Source organism: Ceratotherium simum, chromosome 5 (genome assembly GCF_057802395.1).
Source record: "Ceratotherium simum simum isolate JZ-2026a chromosome 5, ASM5780239v1, whole genome shotgun sequence".
NCBI classification, from domain to species: domain Eukaryota; kingdom Metazoa; phylum Chordata; class Mammalia; order Perissodactyla; family Rhinocerotidae; genus Ceratotherium; species Ceratotherium simum.
This window is the reverse complement of record NC_141904.1, coordinates 22003098-22022451: the sequence shown is the minus strand read 5'-3', so window position 1 is coordinate 22022451 and position 19354 is coordinate 22003098. Positions and strand designations below refer to the sequence as shown.

General features: G+C 44.2%; 2 protein-coding genes across 4 annotated transcripts in view; one reads left to right on the top strand and one right to left on the bottom strand.

Annotated features, from left to right (window-relative positions):
- Positions 1-2273: 2273 nt before the first annotated feature.
- On the bottom strand, positions 2274-17017 carry EAF1 (ELL associated factor 1). Its single transcript, XM_004419386.2, has 6 exons — positions 16633-17017; positions 14647-14741; positions 12377-12513; positions 10552-10742; positions 8652-8885; positions 2274-5868 (listed from the first exon to the last, which is right to left on the bottom strand). Exons 1-6 carry the CDS (start codon positions 17000-17002, stop codon positions 5822-5824), a joined length of 1074 nt encoding a protein of 357 aa, XP_004419443.1. The 5' UTR covers positions 17003-17017; the 3' UTR covers positions 2274-5821.
- METTL6 (methyltransferase 6, tRNA N3-cytidine) overlaps positions 17009-19354 on the top strand; it is a 19927-nt gene continuing 17581 nt past the window's right edge. Inside the window, exons 1-2 of one of the 3 annotated variants that reach the window (XM_087430580.1) lie at positions 17009-17167; positions 17872-18246. In XM_087430580.1, the coding sequence (XP_087286706.1) occupies positions 18022-18246 (225 nt within the window). In that variant the 5' untranslated portion in view covers positions 17009-17167; positions 17872-18021. The other 2 variants (XM_087430581.1, XM_004419387.3) reach the window with 2 other exon arrangements.

Below are 19354 nucleotides of genomic sequence, written 5' to 3'. Positions count from 1 at the left end.
CACCAAGGGAGTTTCATCCTGGGGCAGTGGTTCCCAAGCTTTAGGGTTCATGAACTGAAGGGCTTGTCAAAACACCTGGGTTCTACCCTACAGTTTCTGATTCAGTAGGTCTGGGTTGGGGCCTGAGAATTTGCATTTCTAGCAAGGTCTCAGAGGATGCTGATGCCACTGGACCAGGGACCACATTTTAAGAGCCACTGCTCTAGGGAAATTGTCTCATCTGAGAATATTACAATAGACCAAAAACATAGGGAAGAAAGGTGGGGACTTTGAGTGGGTGGCTTTTTTATACTATTCCATTAAAGAGGTGGGGTCTATGTCCCTTTCTCTTGAATCTAGGTGGGCTTTTGACTGCTTTGACCAATAGAATGCTGTGGATGTGATGCTGTGTGACTTCCCAGGCTAGGTCATAAAAGGCCACGCAGCCTCTCAGAACACACATTCTAGGAGAAGGCAGCCATCATGTAAGAAGATACCATGCTAGAGAGGCTATACTAGACAACTCTGAGATTGCCATGCTAGAGAGGCCATGTAGACCCTCTAGTTGATGGTCCCAAATGAGCCTGCTTCCAGCCATCCCCACCATGGCGCCAGACATGTGAGTGAAGCCAGCTTGAACTCTCCAGTTCTGCCCATTTGCCAACTGAGTACCATTGAGTGATCTCAGTTGAAGCCACAAGGAGCAGAATTGCCCATCTAAGCTCTGTCTTAATTCCTAACCAACAGATTACATGAGATAAAATGGTTGTTGCTTTAAGCCACTAAGTTTTAGGGTAGTTTGTTACTTAGCAACAGATAACCAGAATAGTGCTCTAGGTTAGAAAGCGTAGGAAGGAAGCAAACTACATGCAGTGAATCAAGAGGGAAGTGCCAAACTAAGAGGGGCCATTGGCTTGGGTTTGGCGCCCTCTGCAGAAATCACGAATAGAAATCTGTCTTCACGCCTACTGGGACTTTTATTTATCTGGCCAGGAGAAAAGCCAGAGCTAGGAGGGGGCTTAGTGATCATATGGCCCAGGGTTCTCAAGCATGGTGGAGACGTGGGGTACGTGGAGGTAGTAGACTGATTGCAATAATAGCCCTAATTCTCACACCTCTCCATATCCACACCTTTCCAACGTACTTCGCAACTCCTCCCATCAACTGGTGGAGTGTATTTCCCCACCGCTTGATTCTAAACTTGGCCCTGGGACTTGCTTTGGCCAATGACATGTTAGCAATTGTGACAGAGGCAGTTGTATTCCTTCTCTCACTCTAGCTCCTCTGCCTTTGCCATGACAATATGCCCAGGCTAGGCTGCAAGAGGATAAGACAGATGGAGCTGACCTGAGTTGCCCCAGTTGTGCTGGCCAAGGCCATCCCAGATCAACCGAATTAGTCAACTGTCAGGCATATGAAGGAGCCCAGTCAAGATCAGAATTGTCCAGCCACGCTGGTATAAATCACCAATCCAGACTTGTGAGCAAAATAAATGCTTATTATTTTAAGCCATTGAGTTTTAGGATGGTTTGTTACATATCACTGTAGTGGCAACAGTTAGCTGAGGATCAGACTCCCTTAGGTGATGAATGTACACCACCACTTATTTCCCCACTGAGAGTCCTGGTTCAAGTCTAACTCCTACCTCCATCTGAGGAAGTGGGAGCCAGCTGCAGAATACACAGCAGACGATTCGTAGCCTAGTTCTCTTAACCAGACGGTGTAATCGTATTCAATCCAAATTGACGGAGCACCCATTAGGTGAAAGACACCACAGAGAATTAAAAAGGAGTATGGTCAGTGCCCACCTAGGAGTTCAGTTTATCAGGGGAGCCAAGACCACAAGACAGATGTGGGTACTGCTATATCAGAGGTGTGGAACAGAAGCAGGGGGCAGGATCACTTCCAATGAGCGAGTGTCAACTGGGGCTCAGAGGTGTTTGTGTGTATGTATGCGTGGCATGACATTCCAGGAGGGAAGAATCTGGTGAGCTAACATGGCTAGGATATGTGTAGGGAGTCAGTTTAACCCTTGCGTGGTTCTCAGACCCAAAGCTAAGCCTGTCTTTCCAGACCAAATCAATGGCCTCAGATGCCATGTGGCTTGCTAAAGTCATCCTTTAGTTTTGAACTTGACACCTTTTAAAATTGAGGTGTACGTCCTAATGATCATAAACATCAAATTAAAAAGGAATCAATTTAGACAATTAGGTTTCAGCACAAAGGATTCTTAAAAGAACACTAACCTGTTTCATAGATTTCTAGTAAAAAATAAAACCCACCAAGACATGGTGTATTGCTGACCTTCATTTTTTACTTAAATATAGTGATCTTTTAAGAGAATAAACCAAAAAAAACTTCACACAGCAAATATTTTACATAAATGTAAACATGCATGTCTACTTAATAATTAAGCAAAATAAACTTTCAGGCACAAAATTTTTAAAATTATTAAAGAATGAGACAATGAACGCAAGACAGAAATAACAGGAGCAACAAAAACACACATTTCATAGCACTTCAATTCAATTGGTCTGGTCTTTTAACCTACTGGTTAACGCCTGAGTTTCAGAAATCCTACCTTCCTTGCCAAATGGAAGCATCCAATTTGGCTGTACCTAATATATATCCACATAACAGACTATTACTCTTTCAAAGTAATGTAATAAATACATCTCACACACACACACACACACACACACACACACACACACACACTACACATATACCCTACTTAACCAGCCTCTCAAATAGAGAAGTACGGATTTTGGAATCTTCAAGTTTTCCCACCACTGAAGCACATACATATTAATACCACACACAGAAAAAATGATCCTGCTACAGAAATAAAATGAGTGGCATCATTACAAATCTCTAGCTTGTTTGTATTAAGTTTCCCCAAATCACTTCTGTACTGTGTCTTTACTTGCCATGGCTCCTTGGATACTTCGGACTTAAGTCTTTACACCTCGCCTAATGACCCACAGTATGGCAGCCGTTGTAGAGAAGAAAGAAAAGAAATTTTAACAATTCTGTTAGAGACTTCAAAATCATGAAAATCAGCATGGATAGTTTTCAGCTGTTTCCAAAAGCCTGGAATGTTTTCTGTCTGTCTATCCTCTGTACTCCACTGGTTGGCTTTCTCTGCCTCCTCCCCACCAGTCTATAAGCATCCGAATATCTATCCCTGTGGACACCCCAGGGAATAGAGATGAGAATGATGGTCCCTGCTTTTAAGGAGTTCACACCAACCAGAACTCAAGCAAGAGGAACGTCAGTATGTACACGGAGCACTCCAGTTGGCTGAAACGAACAGAGGAAGAGTCCATGAAGACTACCACCGGGGCCGGCCAGGTGGCGTAGCGGTTAAGTGCGCGCGCTCCGCTGCAGTGGCCCAGGATTTGCAGGTTCGGATCCCGGGCATGCACCGACGCACTGCTTGTCAAGCCATGCTGTGGCGGTGTCCCATATAAAGTAGAGGAAGATGGGCATGGATGTTAGCCCAGGGCCAATCTTCCTCAGCAAAAAGAGGAGGATTGGCATCGGATGTTAGCTCAGGGCTAATCTTCCTCACAAAAAAAAAAAAAGGCTACCACCTATGGAGTCTCAGAAGTGGGGTTGGCAGGGGAGAGGGGAGGAGAGACTGAGAAGGCACAGAGGCAGGAAGAACAAGTCCAGTTTGGCTGGCATGAGGATATTTGTGAGTAGTAGTCTGTGAGGCCAAATTCTTGATTTCCGAAAAGAAGTGATTCCTTACTCTGGTGGGCAAAGCTGGAGGGCAAGGGGAGGAAGCACTGAAGGCTCTGTGCAGAGAACAAAACTGGAGGCGTGCTGGAGGCAAACCGTGCAGTATTGGGTAGGATGGATGACAGGGGAGAGGGCTGAAGCTCAGAGAGCTTGACTCACCAAGCCCAGTGCCACACGCAAGCATTTCCTATAGAAACAAACATCTTGACCCGACATGCCAAAAACCACACTTCTGTCTATATAAATCCTGACTTTGGAAGAAAAAAATAGAGAGAGGCTTAAATAGATATTTTTAGTTCAAGTTCCTGGAACCTGCCCCAGCTTGAGCAAGTTAAGAGCAGTGAAACAATTTCCACATCCAAAAACAATTCAAGTCTCCCAATCATGACCTTCACCTTCCCTGAGCTGTCATTACCAAGGAATTATAAAGCTATTATCAATTCATTATAAATAAGTTCCTATCAGCCATTAAATCCACTGAAACCTCATAATGGGCTGAGAACCCACCACAGGGTACCAGCGTGTACCTATTACCAACACTTGGTAGAGTGGTGTGAGCGTGGTGCTGGACAATGGCGCCTGGCCCACATCGCCAGCTCACTGGGGTCACTATGTGGATGAAACAGGTGACTTTATAAGGCTCAACTCTAACCAAAGCCCTCACTATGGATCATCTAATTCCTTTCTAGGTCCAGGCTGCTTCCCTCAACTAGCTGGGGAGGGAGAGGCCATCTGAGTGGAGGGACCCGAGGAAAGAAAATCATTTCTCATGTTCTTGATGCCCACTGAACCATAGATGGAAATTTCTCAGGACATATTCATCCAAATTACAGAAATGGGCTACTCCATATTACTTATGGGATGATGTATCACACATCCACTCAATATGGAACATTTACTAGTGACCAGTTTCCTGCAACAATAGATTCATTTGGAAACTGCACACTGCAGAAGGCAATCTTGTGACTTTCTTCTGGTTGTATATAAAAAATACAAATCAGTCTGGGAGTCAGGCACAAACAGTGGTACAAAAGCATGAACAAAAATGCCTTATCAAAGAATGTGCTCATTTCATATTGCAGAACTCCTATCTAGATTCTGGTTTTTGGAAACCTGCTGCTGGTTCATTTGTTCAGAAAGGTTTCTTCACTACACCTCTCTTCCACTCCTACCTCCCCTACTAAAATCCCCTGAGTGAAGAACACTTAGTATGGATCTATACGGAACTAAAAGCCCCAATTATTGAGTCATATGCATCAGCACAGTGGCTGCTAGTTTAATCTGCTCACCCGCCCTCATGTATTTAGGAACTGCCTATCTGAATCTGAGCTAGAAGTACCCAACACTTTTGTCTTCTGTATAAGAATCTCAGGTTCCAACAAATGGGAAACACCAGTGGGTTTTCCCATTCAATGGGTATTTCCCATTCCAGTGGGAAACACCTGGACTGGGGCCAGGAGACTGGCCAGAAGACAGCTTTTTTTCCCTTATTTGTAAAAGAGGGGGTTGAACTAGCAGCGCTCCAGGTCCCACCCAGATGACCATCTAGGCTCCATCTTAGAGTCCATTTCTACACAGGCTTGTCAGGCTGGGTCAGATAAAACTTCCTTACCACTTTGTGTCAACAATTTCAAGTGGTTTTAACATACTTCTATGCTGCAGTTTAAGGTTTTCCTCTCTCTCCTACCCCTCAAAGACTGTCTTTCACTTCATTGGTACAGACCACTTGGCCAAACTTGTGGCTGCTGAGGTTTAAAACTGAATTACTAGCCTGGTGAAGATATGGCCTTTGAGTAACCTAGACTGGGGCACATTTGTCTGTTCTTCATTAACAGTGTTAACCAAACAGAAATATCATCGTTAGTTTTTCTATAGATCTACTTAAACTTCGAAACATGAGAGTGTTCAAAAATTACATGAAAAAATCACCCATCACCACTAAATTAAAGACTTGAATATCTGAGAGCTCCAGAGCCTCAGCCTCCTACTACAGTCTCATATCCACATTTTCGTCTTGGCAATGGACTCCATGCTAAAGTAGCCTCGTCTTGCAGCATATTTGTGCACCAAAGAGTTGATTTCAAAAGATCCGGCTCTAGTCATCACTGTCACTGCCAGACTCACTCAACTGCAAGTCATTTCCTATAAAAAGAAAACAGAATCAAACCAAAAGTACACAGTTTAAAAATGACTTCCCCACAATTCTTTGCTTGACTGCCTTGGCTATCACACTACAGTAAAACCAGGCCAATTCAATTTAATTAGGGAGAATAATTGATTTGGCTCAGTCACAAAACTGGTATAGTCAACATTTTTTAAAGAAATGCTATTTTTGGTCTCTGCAAAGCTCAGCAATGCTGCTTACTGGATAGAACACGGGAGGAATAGACTAGACACCTTTTAAGTGTGTTAATATATAGCAAGAAAATATTTATAAATAACTGATACACTGTCTAGCAGAATTGTTCACATTAAGTTGCTTTATAAAAGCTAAAACACCAAGTTGGGCTTCCCATTAAGGAAGGTGAATACTGTTTATACCAGTAGTATGCTAATCCAATATCCCCTCTGGTACACCTCTGTCCAGGAAATTCACTTACTTTAAACTGCAAATATGAACTAATGAGCTCTGTAAAGCCTCAAATTTTTGTTTATTGTGCAGAATTTAGGCTTTAGGAGTGAAAAATATAAGTACTAAACATTTCAACCTAATATAATAATAACAGGATCCCAGTTGACACCACTTGGATTACAATAGTGAACTTGCGTATTTCTGGGTTGCTAATCTCTAGCTCTTCTCAAACTTTTTTCTGCGGGCCGTGGGGCCTGAGATCCTTTTAGAAGAATCTGACCCCGAGGTCCTTCCTTTTCTAACTACATAACCGTGTAATGCCAGATTTTCTTCATATATCTCAACCTAAACAACTTAGGGGAACAGACCGAATTCAGAAGCAGATGTAAGAATCTAGCTTTCTACTAAGCCAGACCTCGAAGAGATTTGCAAAATTTTAAAGCAATGTTACTCTTCTAACTAAATATTTTTTGATTTGGAGAAAATATTTTTCATAAAAAATGTTATTTTTGTTAACTTGTGATAGTTTATTATTGTTCTTTTAAATGAATTATTGAATATCTTAAATATTTCTCAGTTTTAATTTCTAATATAATAAGTATTGATAGATATAAGCAACATACACAAAAGTTGTTTGGGGTGCTCAATAATTTTTACAATAAAGAGGTCTGAGACCAGAAAATGTGACAACTGCTGTCCTAGACTTAGGTGGTAACTCCCAATCAGCAAAGCTGAGCATGATCTCTTACAAAGTAAGATGATGTGTATGTAACAGGTCAGTGTAATTGGAGTGAAAATCTGGTTTTGAAATTTCTTATATAATGGATTTGATCCAGGTTAAAACTGATCCATTTGTTTTTTGGGGAAGAAGATATAATACATGTTACCACTCAGGAAAACAACCTTATTATTACTTTGTATATTTTTACATCAGGGTTTAGCAAATTTGTGCTATTTACTGTGATTTTAGGGTTTATAAGTTGGTTCCAGCTGACAATCTTTAAATAACTCTACTACATACCTTATTGTATATGAGGAATGCAAAAATTAAAGTCTTGCCATTCAAAGAGCTGCAGGACAGGAGGACTTGGAGCCATAAAGAGCTAAAAGAGTTAAAGGCAAGTAGGTAGATAACACCCACAGTGCCATTTTTTGCTCTTTCTTTCTATGAGGAAGGACTAATTTAGCACTGACTGGGCAAAATTAACAACTGAGTTAAAACCACAGTAGCTGTGTGGTACTTTCTACTATGAATACCAAACTCCCAATGTGAAATTTACTACCCTAACCAACGGAGAAGAAGAGCATCAGAGTATACCGATTTCCAGATTCTAGGCCCAAATAATGGGATAGCAGACAATATCCTTAACTGACACCCTAACAGTGTTGAACTCACTAAGGTAGAAGAGCAGGGCCTAGTGTAGTGATTCTCCCAGTGGGGGTGATTTTGCCCCCAGGGGACATTTGGCAATGTCTTGAGACATTTTTGGTTGACACAACTTGGGGAGAAGAGGGGAGTGCTTTTGGCATCTAAAAGGCAGAGGTCAGGAATGCTCTTAACCACCATACAATGCATAGGACAGCCTCCCACAACTAAGATTTATCTGGCCTAAGATGTCTGTAGTGCTGAGGTTGAGAACTATCTTTGCCTGCTCCACAGTAGCAGGGTTACCTAGGTTAGCTTTCCCACTAGTGCCTCCAGACCTTCCAATCTCCTCAAAGGGAGTCGTACCAGGGGAGAACATTCATTGGGATTCTGGAAAGAGAAAAGCATAGAAAAGCAGCACTCTCCCCACCTCCAAACAAAGAAATTTGTTCTTGTAATTGTTTTTCTGTGCTTTACTTTGCTATCAACTGCACTGAAAGCCACCCAGACATTACAACGTCCCTTCTTTTCCCTCTTGCCAAAGGCTAGTTGGTCTCCAAATATATCCTAATGGCATAGGTTCCCAAGTCTGTGGGCTGTGGGACGCCAGTCTGGAGACACTGGGTTCTTGGGTCTAAAAAGACCTGGAGGCGGGGGACAGTACGGTGGCAGACAGTGCACCTAAAGCCTGGTCTATGCAAAAATAAAGGGCCTAGCTTGTCATGTTGCAGCATTTTCCAGAATTCAAAGAACCTAATTTGTGCCAGTGGGGAAAAGGAAAGAGAAAGAACCGATTATAAGTTTTGTGCTTCCCTTTTTCACTGTTTGATAACTTATTCTTTTCTGCTCCAAATTATCTTTGTCAGGATCCTTTCTTATGCCTTAAATATTTTCAGATTTATAGATTCTGGTGTGAGATAGACAGAAGTTGCATTCTGGCCTGACATGCCACCCCTCTCTCAGCCAGAAAAGGGAAAGCACACTTACTGAGCGTGTTCATGAGCTGGTTGCTTCCTTGCGGCCGGCTGGTTCCGTTGGCGACGGCTGGCCTGCTGTTATAGGGCTGCTGGTGTGAAGGCTGCAGAGGAGACGCAGGGCCATCGTCCTCGCCTCCACTGCTGGAGCTGTCGTCATCGCTTCCTGACGAGCTCTCAGAGTCTGAGGAGCTGCTCCCACTGCTGCTGCTCATCTGTTCAATAATGTCAACTTCCGCCCTCAGCTCTGGAATACAATGACAGGACAAGGGTCAGCACTGCAACCATTCTCAAGGCAGCACACTGACCTTCTGTAAACAGTACATCAGCAAAACCAACAGCAATGACAGATAACTTAAAACCAACTCCTGCTTCTCAATTACTTAGAAACATACAAACAAAATTACCAAAACCAACATAGAAAAACACCTGTCTCCAGAGAGACAACAAAAACATTAAATTCACCCAAAATAAACAAAAAGCAAACTGTTTAAGGATAATGACTGTTCTGTGTAATAAATGAATTAAGTCTATTTTGCCTTTATCTACTAAAAAAAAAATTGTGAATTACAGGATTAAACACCAAATAAGAAAAGAGCAGTATTATGCTAAGGGGTTGAAAAATATTTGACAAGGAATTGGAAGGTCTGAGTACTTGTTTTGGATCTACCTCTAACCAACAGGGAGACGAAGCTGGAAGTCAAGGCATTTTCCAAAACACTCTGGAAAAATGAAGGGCCAGAGCAGACAGCCTCTGGGGTCCTTTCCATCTTCCATGTCCCACGAAAAAATGGAGGCTTGCAGGAGGAATCATGGTGACTGAAGAATGGTGAACCATTCCTCCTTTGCCTTCTTTATCTATCTGACAGACAGCCATGCCTATCAGGTACTGCATTTTCACAGAGGTAAAGCAGGGAAGGAAAAACACGCTTGAGCTAACCATTTCAATGTCACTGAATACAGTAAGGATACATCACAGGATACATCCAGAAAAAGGTCAGAGTTTCCTGTCCAAACATACCACGTGGCCTTAAACAGCTGTGGTTCCTTCAAGCATAACTGGCAACAACTAACCTCTCAAGGTCTAATTCCCGTTCAACTGAAGGGAAAGCTTCCATAAGCAGCATTCCAACATCCATGAGGAAAAAACATCAAGAGGCTTAATAACTGTGCACCTTGCAGAGAGTGACTTCGTTTGCTAAAAGATAGCATTTCTATAAGGTGGAAAAGGCAAACTTCCCAAGGACAATTCCTCATCTTTCCCTGTTTACTACTGTTATGGATTTAATTTGTTTCATGAAAATTTACAATTATAAAATATGACATTTACTCTCATAACCTCCCAAGAGTCTGGACAACTAAAACCATCCACCGTATGGGGGAAAAGCCAAAGTAAGCTTCTTTGTCTCAGGTATGCATTGGATAGAGCCTGAGCAGACTTCTAAATCTTTCTAGGCAAATGTCCATTTCCACTGGTCCTCAGGGTACTTGCGTATTTACACTTTTCGTGTTAGTACAAAGCACTGGTCATACTATTTTAAATGTCTCTCTAACCTGGATACTGTATGAAGATTGGCACATTTGGTTTTCACCCCAAGCACCTTGGAATTTTCTTTTTCCAAAGCCTTAAAGGTGTGCCATATGGACCTTTAGATGGCAGTCATGCTTGTTTGAATCCTGGGCCTCTAAGCAGAAAGCTGCAACACTCAAGTCACCATTCCTGAACTTGTCAAATGAGATAAGTGGCAAAAGCCCCCACCCTTCTCACTTCTGGAATGGTGAACCCTGTAGAAAGTTTTTCAATGGCAGAAAATGCCCATGCTGTCATGTCAATATGGCAGCCTTGTGATCTCCACAAAAACATCAACACTCTATTCCAAGTTGCTATCGTCACTCCAGAAAATGCTCCTTACCTCTTTTGATGTCGTCCAGCTGAGGTTCAGGTGAGGGGTTATCTTTCAAGGGAGAAGTTTTGGGTCCAACTGGAGGCTTCGTTGGAGCTCTGAATGGCATAGGGGGTGGAGGTGGTGGTGGCTGTGACGGTGGTGGGGGACGAGGGGGCTGCTGTTCCATTCGGGCTTGGATTTTACTGCTCCCCTCAGCCCTGAAATGAGATACAGACATTAAATTAGAGGGGCAAAAACAGTGCTTCTCACACTTGTCATGGTGACTGAGCACCTGGAAGTCTCTGCAGAACTCCATGCTTTTTACAAACTGCTTCAAAATATTGATATTTATAATTTTATCACATGAACTACTCATTCAACAACTACCTATTGGATTCCAGGATTGCATTATGCACCAGAGATATAGAGATGAATAAAACGGACTCTCTATCCTCAAGGAGCTCATATTTTATAGCAAGAAGCAGATAAACAGATATGCAGTGATGTAAGAACCCACTTTACTTGTAGAAAGTACAACTATTTGACTTGTAAACAATATAAAGTTATAATCACAAGTGTATGAGTTACTAAATAAAATGAGCTCTTGAAATGCTGGCCAGTTTGCAAATTTTTCCACTATTTACTGCTTACTCATTTTGTCACATGCCAGCTCTTGCTGGCAGACAAGCAAAGAGTTCCACCCCAAACTGAGAAAATTCTATCCCTTAACAATTTCTTTTGTAAATGGACTGGCCCAGCAGTTTTCAAACTTTAGTGCGTACACAAATGACCTGGGGAGCTCATTAAAATGCCGATTCTGACTTAGTAGGTCCTGAAATTCTAACTCAGCACTTTTAACAGGCATCCAAGTGATAAAATGTGCTAGTCTCCAGATGACACTGAGTAGTAAGAGAAACGTCCACAACTAGCAGCTCTTGGAGGAATAACAGCGGCAGCGCAGGGCCTGGCAGAGAGCTCTGCTCCAGCGCTGGGTTTAGGTAAATCACAATCACACTAATCCCCAGTCTCTTCATCGGTGTGTGTGTGTGTGTGTGTTTAAAAAGGATAACAATACCACCTTTCTAAAAGTTATTTGTAAAGATTAGACAAGATAATGCACGTAAAGCATCTAGCATAGTGCCTGGCACATGATAACCCCTCAATAAAGGGTAGGTACTTTTATTTTTTTGTGGAAGGAGTGAAGAAAAATGGCTTGAGGAACCATAAACGGAAAAACATCAGGCTGTAACACTCTCTTTAAAATTTAATTACTGTGTTACAATAGTTGTTGTATCACAATGTAACAACAGAACCACTGGGTTACTTCTATTTGTAGAATGAATTTTGACTTTAAAATAAAATCTACTTGGCTTCATATTAGATGTGTAGTGCCTGTTGAATTAAATGTTAAAGAGAGCTCACTATTCAAAAAAATTGGCAAAGTTTTATTTTGGTATTATAATGACCTCAAACATATCTTGTAAAAATTAATGTTTTCACTCTAATAAAGAATATGTATTATTCAATTATTCCTTCATAATTATGTCTGTAAACTTAAATCTTATCCCTTAGGTGGTACTATATCAACAATCATGAGATTAATATAATTGATTTAATTACAAAGTAAGCCCCTTTCCTCAATGGTTTCCATGTTTCAGGTCTTAAAAGCATTATTTCTTTTTATTGCATTTGAGGATCAGGTATTTTAGTGACTTGTCTGAGAAGACACAGGTGGATTTACTGAGATTGTCGATAGGACACTGAGTACCCAAGATGCTCACATCCTTATGAAATAACTGAATAGGTAATGCAAAGATACAGAAACATCAATCTGATCTGGTTATTCACATACCTCGTTTTCTTGACCTGAATGCTGCTACTGAGCTTTTCCAGCACATATTCCCCAGTGTCATGATTAATAATCAGCACACAGTCTTTCTGATAAGGCCGTTTGTTCCCCTTGAACACAGTCATCGGTGGTGTGGATCCCTATACGCCACAAAAGTTTAACATGATCAGATGACACACACCAGCTATGAATATCAACCTGAATTTATAGGTGATCTGCCTCGTCAAATCTTTTATCAGAGCTACTCAAAACCAACAGAATGAACTGATCTGTATTTTAACTCTCCCTGGCTTCCCAGACAAAAATAAGAAAGAGGAAATAATAATATAGTAAGAATCTGTGACTCTTCAACTGGTTCTAAGTAATCAAGAAAGGTTAAATTACTGTACATTTTTCTAGGGATTCAGGAAATCTTACAAATAATGGTAAAGTATGAACTGAGAAAAATAAACTAAACATTACTTGTACTACACTGAGTAGAGCCTTCATTACGAGAAGTAAAACTAGTGAGTGATCTCTATATTTCCTTGGAATTGGAGGATCCTGGGTTTCCCCCCCATGCCAAGTAACCAACAGAACATTCTCCAAGGGCAGCTTGCTATTCTGGTTAGTTCAGAGCAAGCACATCATGCCATTCACAGGCCTAAGCCCTTTAATCGCTATCCTGTTGCTCTGAGGCCAAAGATAAAATCTTTAAGCCAGACATCTGGTCCTTCAGCCTTACCCTGCACCACTTTACTTGCCCCTGGGCTCTGTGGGCTCCAGAAGGTGGCTGGCCTCCTCTCAGATCCTCAAGCTCTTTCTTACAGAGCTTTAACAAGGCTTCTGCCTGCAACATCCTGCCCCTCTCTCTCTTTCAATTACTCAACCTTCAAATCTGCTCAAAGCTCACTTCCTTAGAGAAGCCTTCCCTGATTTTCTAAAACAAGTGCTATGTTTTCTTATATTTATTTAAACTCCAGACCATAAGCTCCATAAGGGCAAGAAATGTGCCTGTTTTGTTCAAGACTGTATTCTCAGTGCCTAGTAATGAGCCAGCACACAGCAGGTGCTCAATTAATATTTGCCAAATACAGGATTTAATCCTTTGTATAGAATCAAAAACTGCTTGGCTCCTTGACTCCTTATTCATACGGTAAAAATTTAGAGTTGGAAGGGACCTTAGGGACCATTTATCTAACCCCTTCATTTTACATTTGGGAAACTAAGGTCCAGAGGGAGATGATGTAACCTGCCAAAGGCAACAAGTAATGAAATAGCAGTTTGAACTGGCAGACAAGTAATTTTTTCTCAGCACAAAGCTTCGCAGGTCTCCCAGTCCAAAGCCTTTTCACTCTACCACCAGTTACCAAGAATTTACTACGTTCCAGGACAGGGCTGTGACATGCAATGACACATGTTCATTAAGCGTATTCTGTCTGATCCTTCGGTCTTTGTGATCAGAGTGTTGCCTTGGGCAAGGCTTCAAAAAAGGCTCTCTGTGCAAGGGTTCTCAATTTAGCTTTTAACTGGGTTCCTCATCCCTAAATTAGCTGAAGGTTCTGAATCTCTGGTTCTTGCCTGAAACTATCAGCTGCACTTCACCCCCTGCCAGACACATGTAAGATGTCAATCCTGCTCCCGCCTGCCTGCCTTCACTCCTGGCTTGGCTGCCCCAGACTTCTAAACTGTTGTTGCTATACGTCAACATGGCACCTAGGGCTCTAGGAGCTGCTTGGGGGAAAAGCTACGCACATCTAAAGGAGGGGCTAGGTGTCCTGATAGGAACCTTGGCTACTTTCTAGCAAATGGGGCAAAAGGGAGCTTGTGGAAAACGGCAAAGAATCATTTTTCACTCAAGCACCTGGGAACCATAAATTCCATCTCACCCTATCCCCAAAATTCTTTTTTTGCTTATGTTGGCACTTTGAAATCTAGAAATTTTTAAATAGTGGAAATTCAAATTGCAATAACAGAACACGAGGATTCACTGTGATGCCACATTAAAAACAACAACAACGGGGGCCGGCGCGGTGGCGCAAGTGGTTAAGTGCGCGCACTCCGCTGCGGCGGCCCGGGGTTCACCGGTTCGGATCCTGGGCGCGCACCGAGGCACCGCTTGTCAAGCCATGTCGTGGCGGTGTCCCATATAAAGTGGAGGAAGAGGGGCACGGATGTTAGCTCAGGGTCAGTCTTCCTCAGAAAAAAAGAGGAGGATTGGCATCAGATGTTAGCTCAGGGCTGATCTTCCTCACAAAACAACAACAACAACAACAACGAAGGAATAAACTTACAGGGATATGTGGCAGCGTAATTGTCACTTCATCTCCTTTGCCAACCTGAAGCTCTCCTTCACAGGAAGTGTCTATAGATGCTGGTTTAAAGTCATCTGAAGAGAAAGGAATAAAAGCATTTATTTACCAGGTTACTTATACTAAGGGCTTCCCAGGCATACTCACTTTAAGAGTTAAAATTTTTTATTACTCAGGTAAATGGAAAGTACTAATAATTTAGAATTTATTACAAACTATTGCATTGTGCAGAACTTCACATATGCAAAAGCAGAGAGAAGAGTACAATGAGCCCCTGTGTACCATCACCCAGCTTCAATAATCACCAACTCAGGGACAATCTTATTTCATCTATACCTCCACATACTTTTCCTCCATCCTCACTGGATTCTTTTGAAGGAAAAAAAAAGCTAAAATTTATATACCATTTTATTAAGCAAAGACATTCTCCTCTCCCAAGTGATAGATGAAAATTGATGCCTTATTATCCATAATAAGGTGTTTTATTAGGGTTGTTGTGAGGATCAAAAGAAACTGAGCATATCAAAAGGATTCTGTAATAGTAAAACCCTATATGAAATATGAAAGGCCACAACATCATATAAGTGACTTCATTTTGCACAGAAGTGTCAAAGTTAGGATTTGCCACAGTCAAGTTCCATAGCTTTAACAAATGCTACGTCCTGCAGATGTCTGGAGCAGACAGTTGAACTGTATCTCCAAGGGTTAAATCCTGCCCATGTTGCTGAATTGCAGTTAAAGTACAACATGAATAGCCATCTTACTCCATTTTAACACACACCTGCCTCAAACTGCAGGCCAGGTGCATATGTGAAGTCTCATTTAAATTCCACATTGCCCTTCACCCTACTAAAACATCAACTTAGTAAACTGCTCAGGAGATGATGCTCTTATCACATTCCCAACATCCTCCCTCTGAAAGAGCTGATCTGCTGTCAGTAAGAAGCAAAGTAATGGCGTGGCAAGTGACCATACAAAGATGGAACTTCATTATCTAACACGCCCTCTTCCAAGGTGTTGAGTCACATCTATTAGCTCCTTCGACTAAAACAAGTCTCACCCAGCATTACGGCTACCAAGACGGGGAAGCAGGAGCTTGTGAATCACAGACGGATGCTCAGTCAGCCAATTCCTAACAGCCAAGTCTTTACCCAGGACAGAGTGGAAGTGCCCTCCCTCAACAGTCTCTAATCATGTAGAAAAAGAAGGTTCAGCGTAATGACTAGCTTGACATTCCTTACGCGTGCTCTCTTCTGCTTCCAAACATAGAGCAAGCTTTAACTTACTCTAGGCTCACAAATTCTAATTTTATTCTTCACCCACAAGAGACTTGGTCCAGAGGAAAAGTCAGGGTAGTACAGGCGACCTCAAAAGAGGCAGGGAACGCAGACGGAGGAGGACTGCTGGGCGCAGAGAGGATGCCGACTCTGGCTGCAGAGGGGATGCAGCGCAGGGTCAGGGTGGCCAGAACTAAGACGCACGAGGAAGGAAAGCTGAGGCAAATGGCAAGGAGAGAATGGAATAGGAGGAAGTGGATGAGGCTCACGAGCAAACAGGAGTCCTTTACATGTGGAGAACCGTGGTGGGTAATCCGAACGCGGAGAGGATCAGAGAGAGAACTTGAGTCTGATGCGGGGTCACAGGCTTCCGGTAATAAAGAGGGGGAAGGTTGGGCACAAGGAAGGGCTGGTTGGCGGGATGAAGACAAAGGGGCCAGTGACCCTCGGAAAAAGCGTTTGGGACCACGAGGCAGAAGAGGTGTTGGGAGAGACGACGGGTTTGGTTTGGGAGGAAAAAGCTGGAAAAAAAGGGAGAAAACCGAGGTCCCGGAGGAGCCTGGGTAGGGAGCAGGGAGCCGACGTGGGCAGGGGTCCCTGGGCTCCGGCGGGCCGAGGGCAGAGAGGAGGGAGCGAGGCTGGCAGAGGCGGCCGGAGCGGGGGCAGGGAACGGCGGGGCGCGCCGACTTACAGCGGATGGTGTGGAAGGAGGCCCGCGGCCGCTTCTCGAAGCTCTCCCCGAGCAGCAGGCAGTGCTCCTCGCGGTCCAGCAGCGGGTTCGCGGTCCCGTTCATGGCCCCGCACCCGCCTCGCGCCCGCACCGGCGCTCCCCAGGCGCGGCCGCGGCCCGAGCTTCCGGCGCCGGCGTCCGGCAGGACGGTGCTCCCGGGACACCGCTCCGGAGCGCAAGGGGAGCCGAGCCGGCGCCCACCCGGGGCCGGAAGCCAGCCGGTCCCTCCGCGTCGGGGTGGGGGAAGACTCTGAGGAAGCGAGGCGGCGGTACTTCCGGCGCCGGGGAGGGACTTCTGGGTTCGTAGCGGAAGTGGCGGGGGCGGTGCCATGACAAAAGAATCCAGCCCGAGAATTTCAGGTCGAGGTTCTCAAGGCTGGCTGTCCCGGGTCGGGGGTTTCCCGCGGCGGCCCCTGGCTCGGCGTCCGAGGCCGGGGCGGGCTGAGGCTGAGTGCGCCCGGCCCTGCCCTCTGGGTGAAGCTGGGAACTGATGACGGTGAGCCCGGAGCGCGGCGGAGCAGACCAGCGCGGGGCCGAGAGCCGGGACGGCCGGCTCTCCGCAGGCCCGGGCGGCCCAGTCTATCCCCAGTGTCCTAAGACGGTGGATTCTTGGGACTCTACGCCCGCGTCGCTGGGTCTCTTTCTCCCCTTCGCGCCGTGGCGGCGCTGCGAGGGCTCAGTCCCTGGAAAGCGACGCCCCCTCTGGTTCGCGCGAGCCCCCTGTGGGTGCGATCAGGGGTTCCGGCCCCCCGGGCTCCGCTCCATCTTCCCAGGAAAAATGGAGTCTCCCAGCCTTGGGAAACGATGACCCACTTGTGTTTGGCAGGCGACCACCCGCCTCCGGTTCAGGCAGCTGTTGTGGTTGTTAAGCCACCCCTTTCACGAAAATTGATGAGTCTTTTCTCCCCAAGATTTCTCAGTCAACTCTTGGGAGTGTCCTTTTTCTAAACGAAACCGATTTCTTCTAATAGTTGACTCAAGCTGGCTTGAATTAGAGTTTGGTCCCTGATTGTTCTGGCCGCTGCATGTAAACCCTCTGAAAGCAGGGACCGTGTCTCGGCCCTCTTTGTGACCTCTCCTTGTATAGCGGGCAGGGTTTGGTGTAGAGTCAGCATGTAGTGAGTGTTGGGCGAATTGAACTGTTTGGTGAAAGAACTGGTCTAGAACCACTAACCAGAAGCTCGTTCTTTTTCCTGGAAGTACGTGATGCTGCCTGAGGCGTGAACGCAACCTGGGGAACCGAATTCGAGAAAACCCTGCTTGTGTCTGCAGTATCAACTTGGACTCCTCCGGTTGTTCAGGGATGGAGAATCTTCAGCAGCGTTGACTGTATTACTGTCAACGTATGAGATGGCTTCTTCGCAAAGGAAAGGGCTGCAGGCAAGGATCCTCAGTTCTGAAGAAGAGGAGAAACTGAAAAGAGACCAAGCTTTAGTGTCTGATTTTAAACAACAAAAACTGGAAAAAGAGGCTCAGAAGAACTGGGACCTTTTTTACAAAAGAAATAGTACTAATTTCTTCAAAGATAGACACTGGACCACCAGAGAGTTTGAGGAGCTCAGATCATGTAGAGAGGTAAGCCAATATTACGTCTTATTTGCTGTTCTTCATTTAAAATGTGTGTTAGAGAGGTGCTTTATTGCTTTCCTATGGGGAGTGTAAAGTAGAGAATTTATGAAGCCTGTCGAAATGCTTTGTACCTTAGAGAGAAATATACTGTGTGGTCTCAAGTATTGTTAGCGGTTCCTGGGTTGTTAATACATCGGAGACAGAACTTTAGGGGGCATTTTCCATTTCTTTAAAATCTAATCCGAGCCAGCCCTGATGGCATAGTGGTTCAAGTTCGATGCACTCTTTGGCGCCCCAGGTTCCGTTCCCCAGAGCGCAGACCTAACACCACCCATCTGTCAGTAGCCATGCTGTGGCAGCGGCTCACATAGAAGAACTAGAATAGAACTAGAAGGATTTACAATTAGAATATACAACTATGTACTGGGGCTTTGGGGAGGGGAAAAAAAAAAAAGAGGAAGATTGGCAACAGATGTTAGTTCAGGGCGAATCTTTCCCAGCAAAAAACAAAACTTCTCAAAATCTAATCTGCAAGCTGTAAATAGTAATTCATACTGAGTGACTTCAGTGACAGATTCAGATTCATAATAATAAGATGATGAGGAACACTTTACCATGGCCCTTTTCTAGAACTTTACATGTGTTCTGTAATTTAAGCCTTATAATAACACTGAAGTAGGCATTGGTATTATCCCCACTTGAGAGGAAATTGAGGCGCAAAGCTGTTTAAGTGATTTGTCCAGCGTTAGGGGTGGTGCGTGGGGGGGAGTTGGGATTTGAGTGAAGGCAGTTTTGCCCCAGAGCCAGTGCTGTTAGCTGTTATGCTGTTTTCTCCATACCACACTGCCGAATGTTGGACAACGGAGGAAGTATCAGTATTAACTTTTGGTTGGTAGGGCCGGCCCTGTGGCTTGGTGGTTAAGTGCGCGCGCTGCGATGCTGGCGGCCCGGATTCGGATCCCAGGTGCGCATTGAGGCACCACTTCTCTGTCCATCCTGGGGCCGAGTCCCACATACAGCGACTGGAAGGGTGTGCAGCTATGACATACAACTATCTACTGGGGCTTTGGGGGCAAAAAATAAAATAAATAAAATCTTTAAAAAAAAAAAAAAA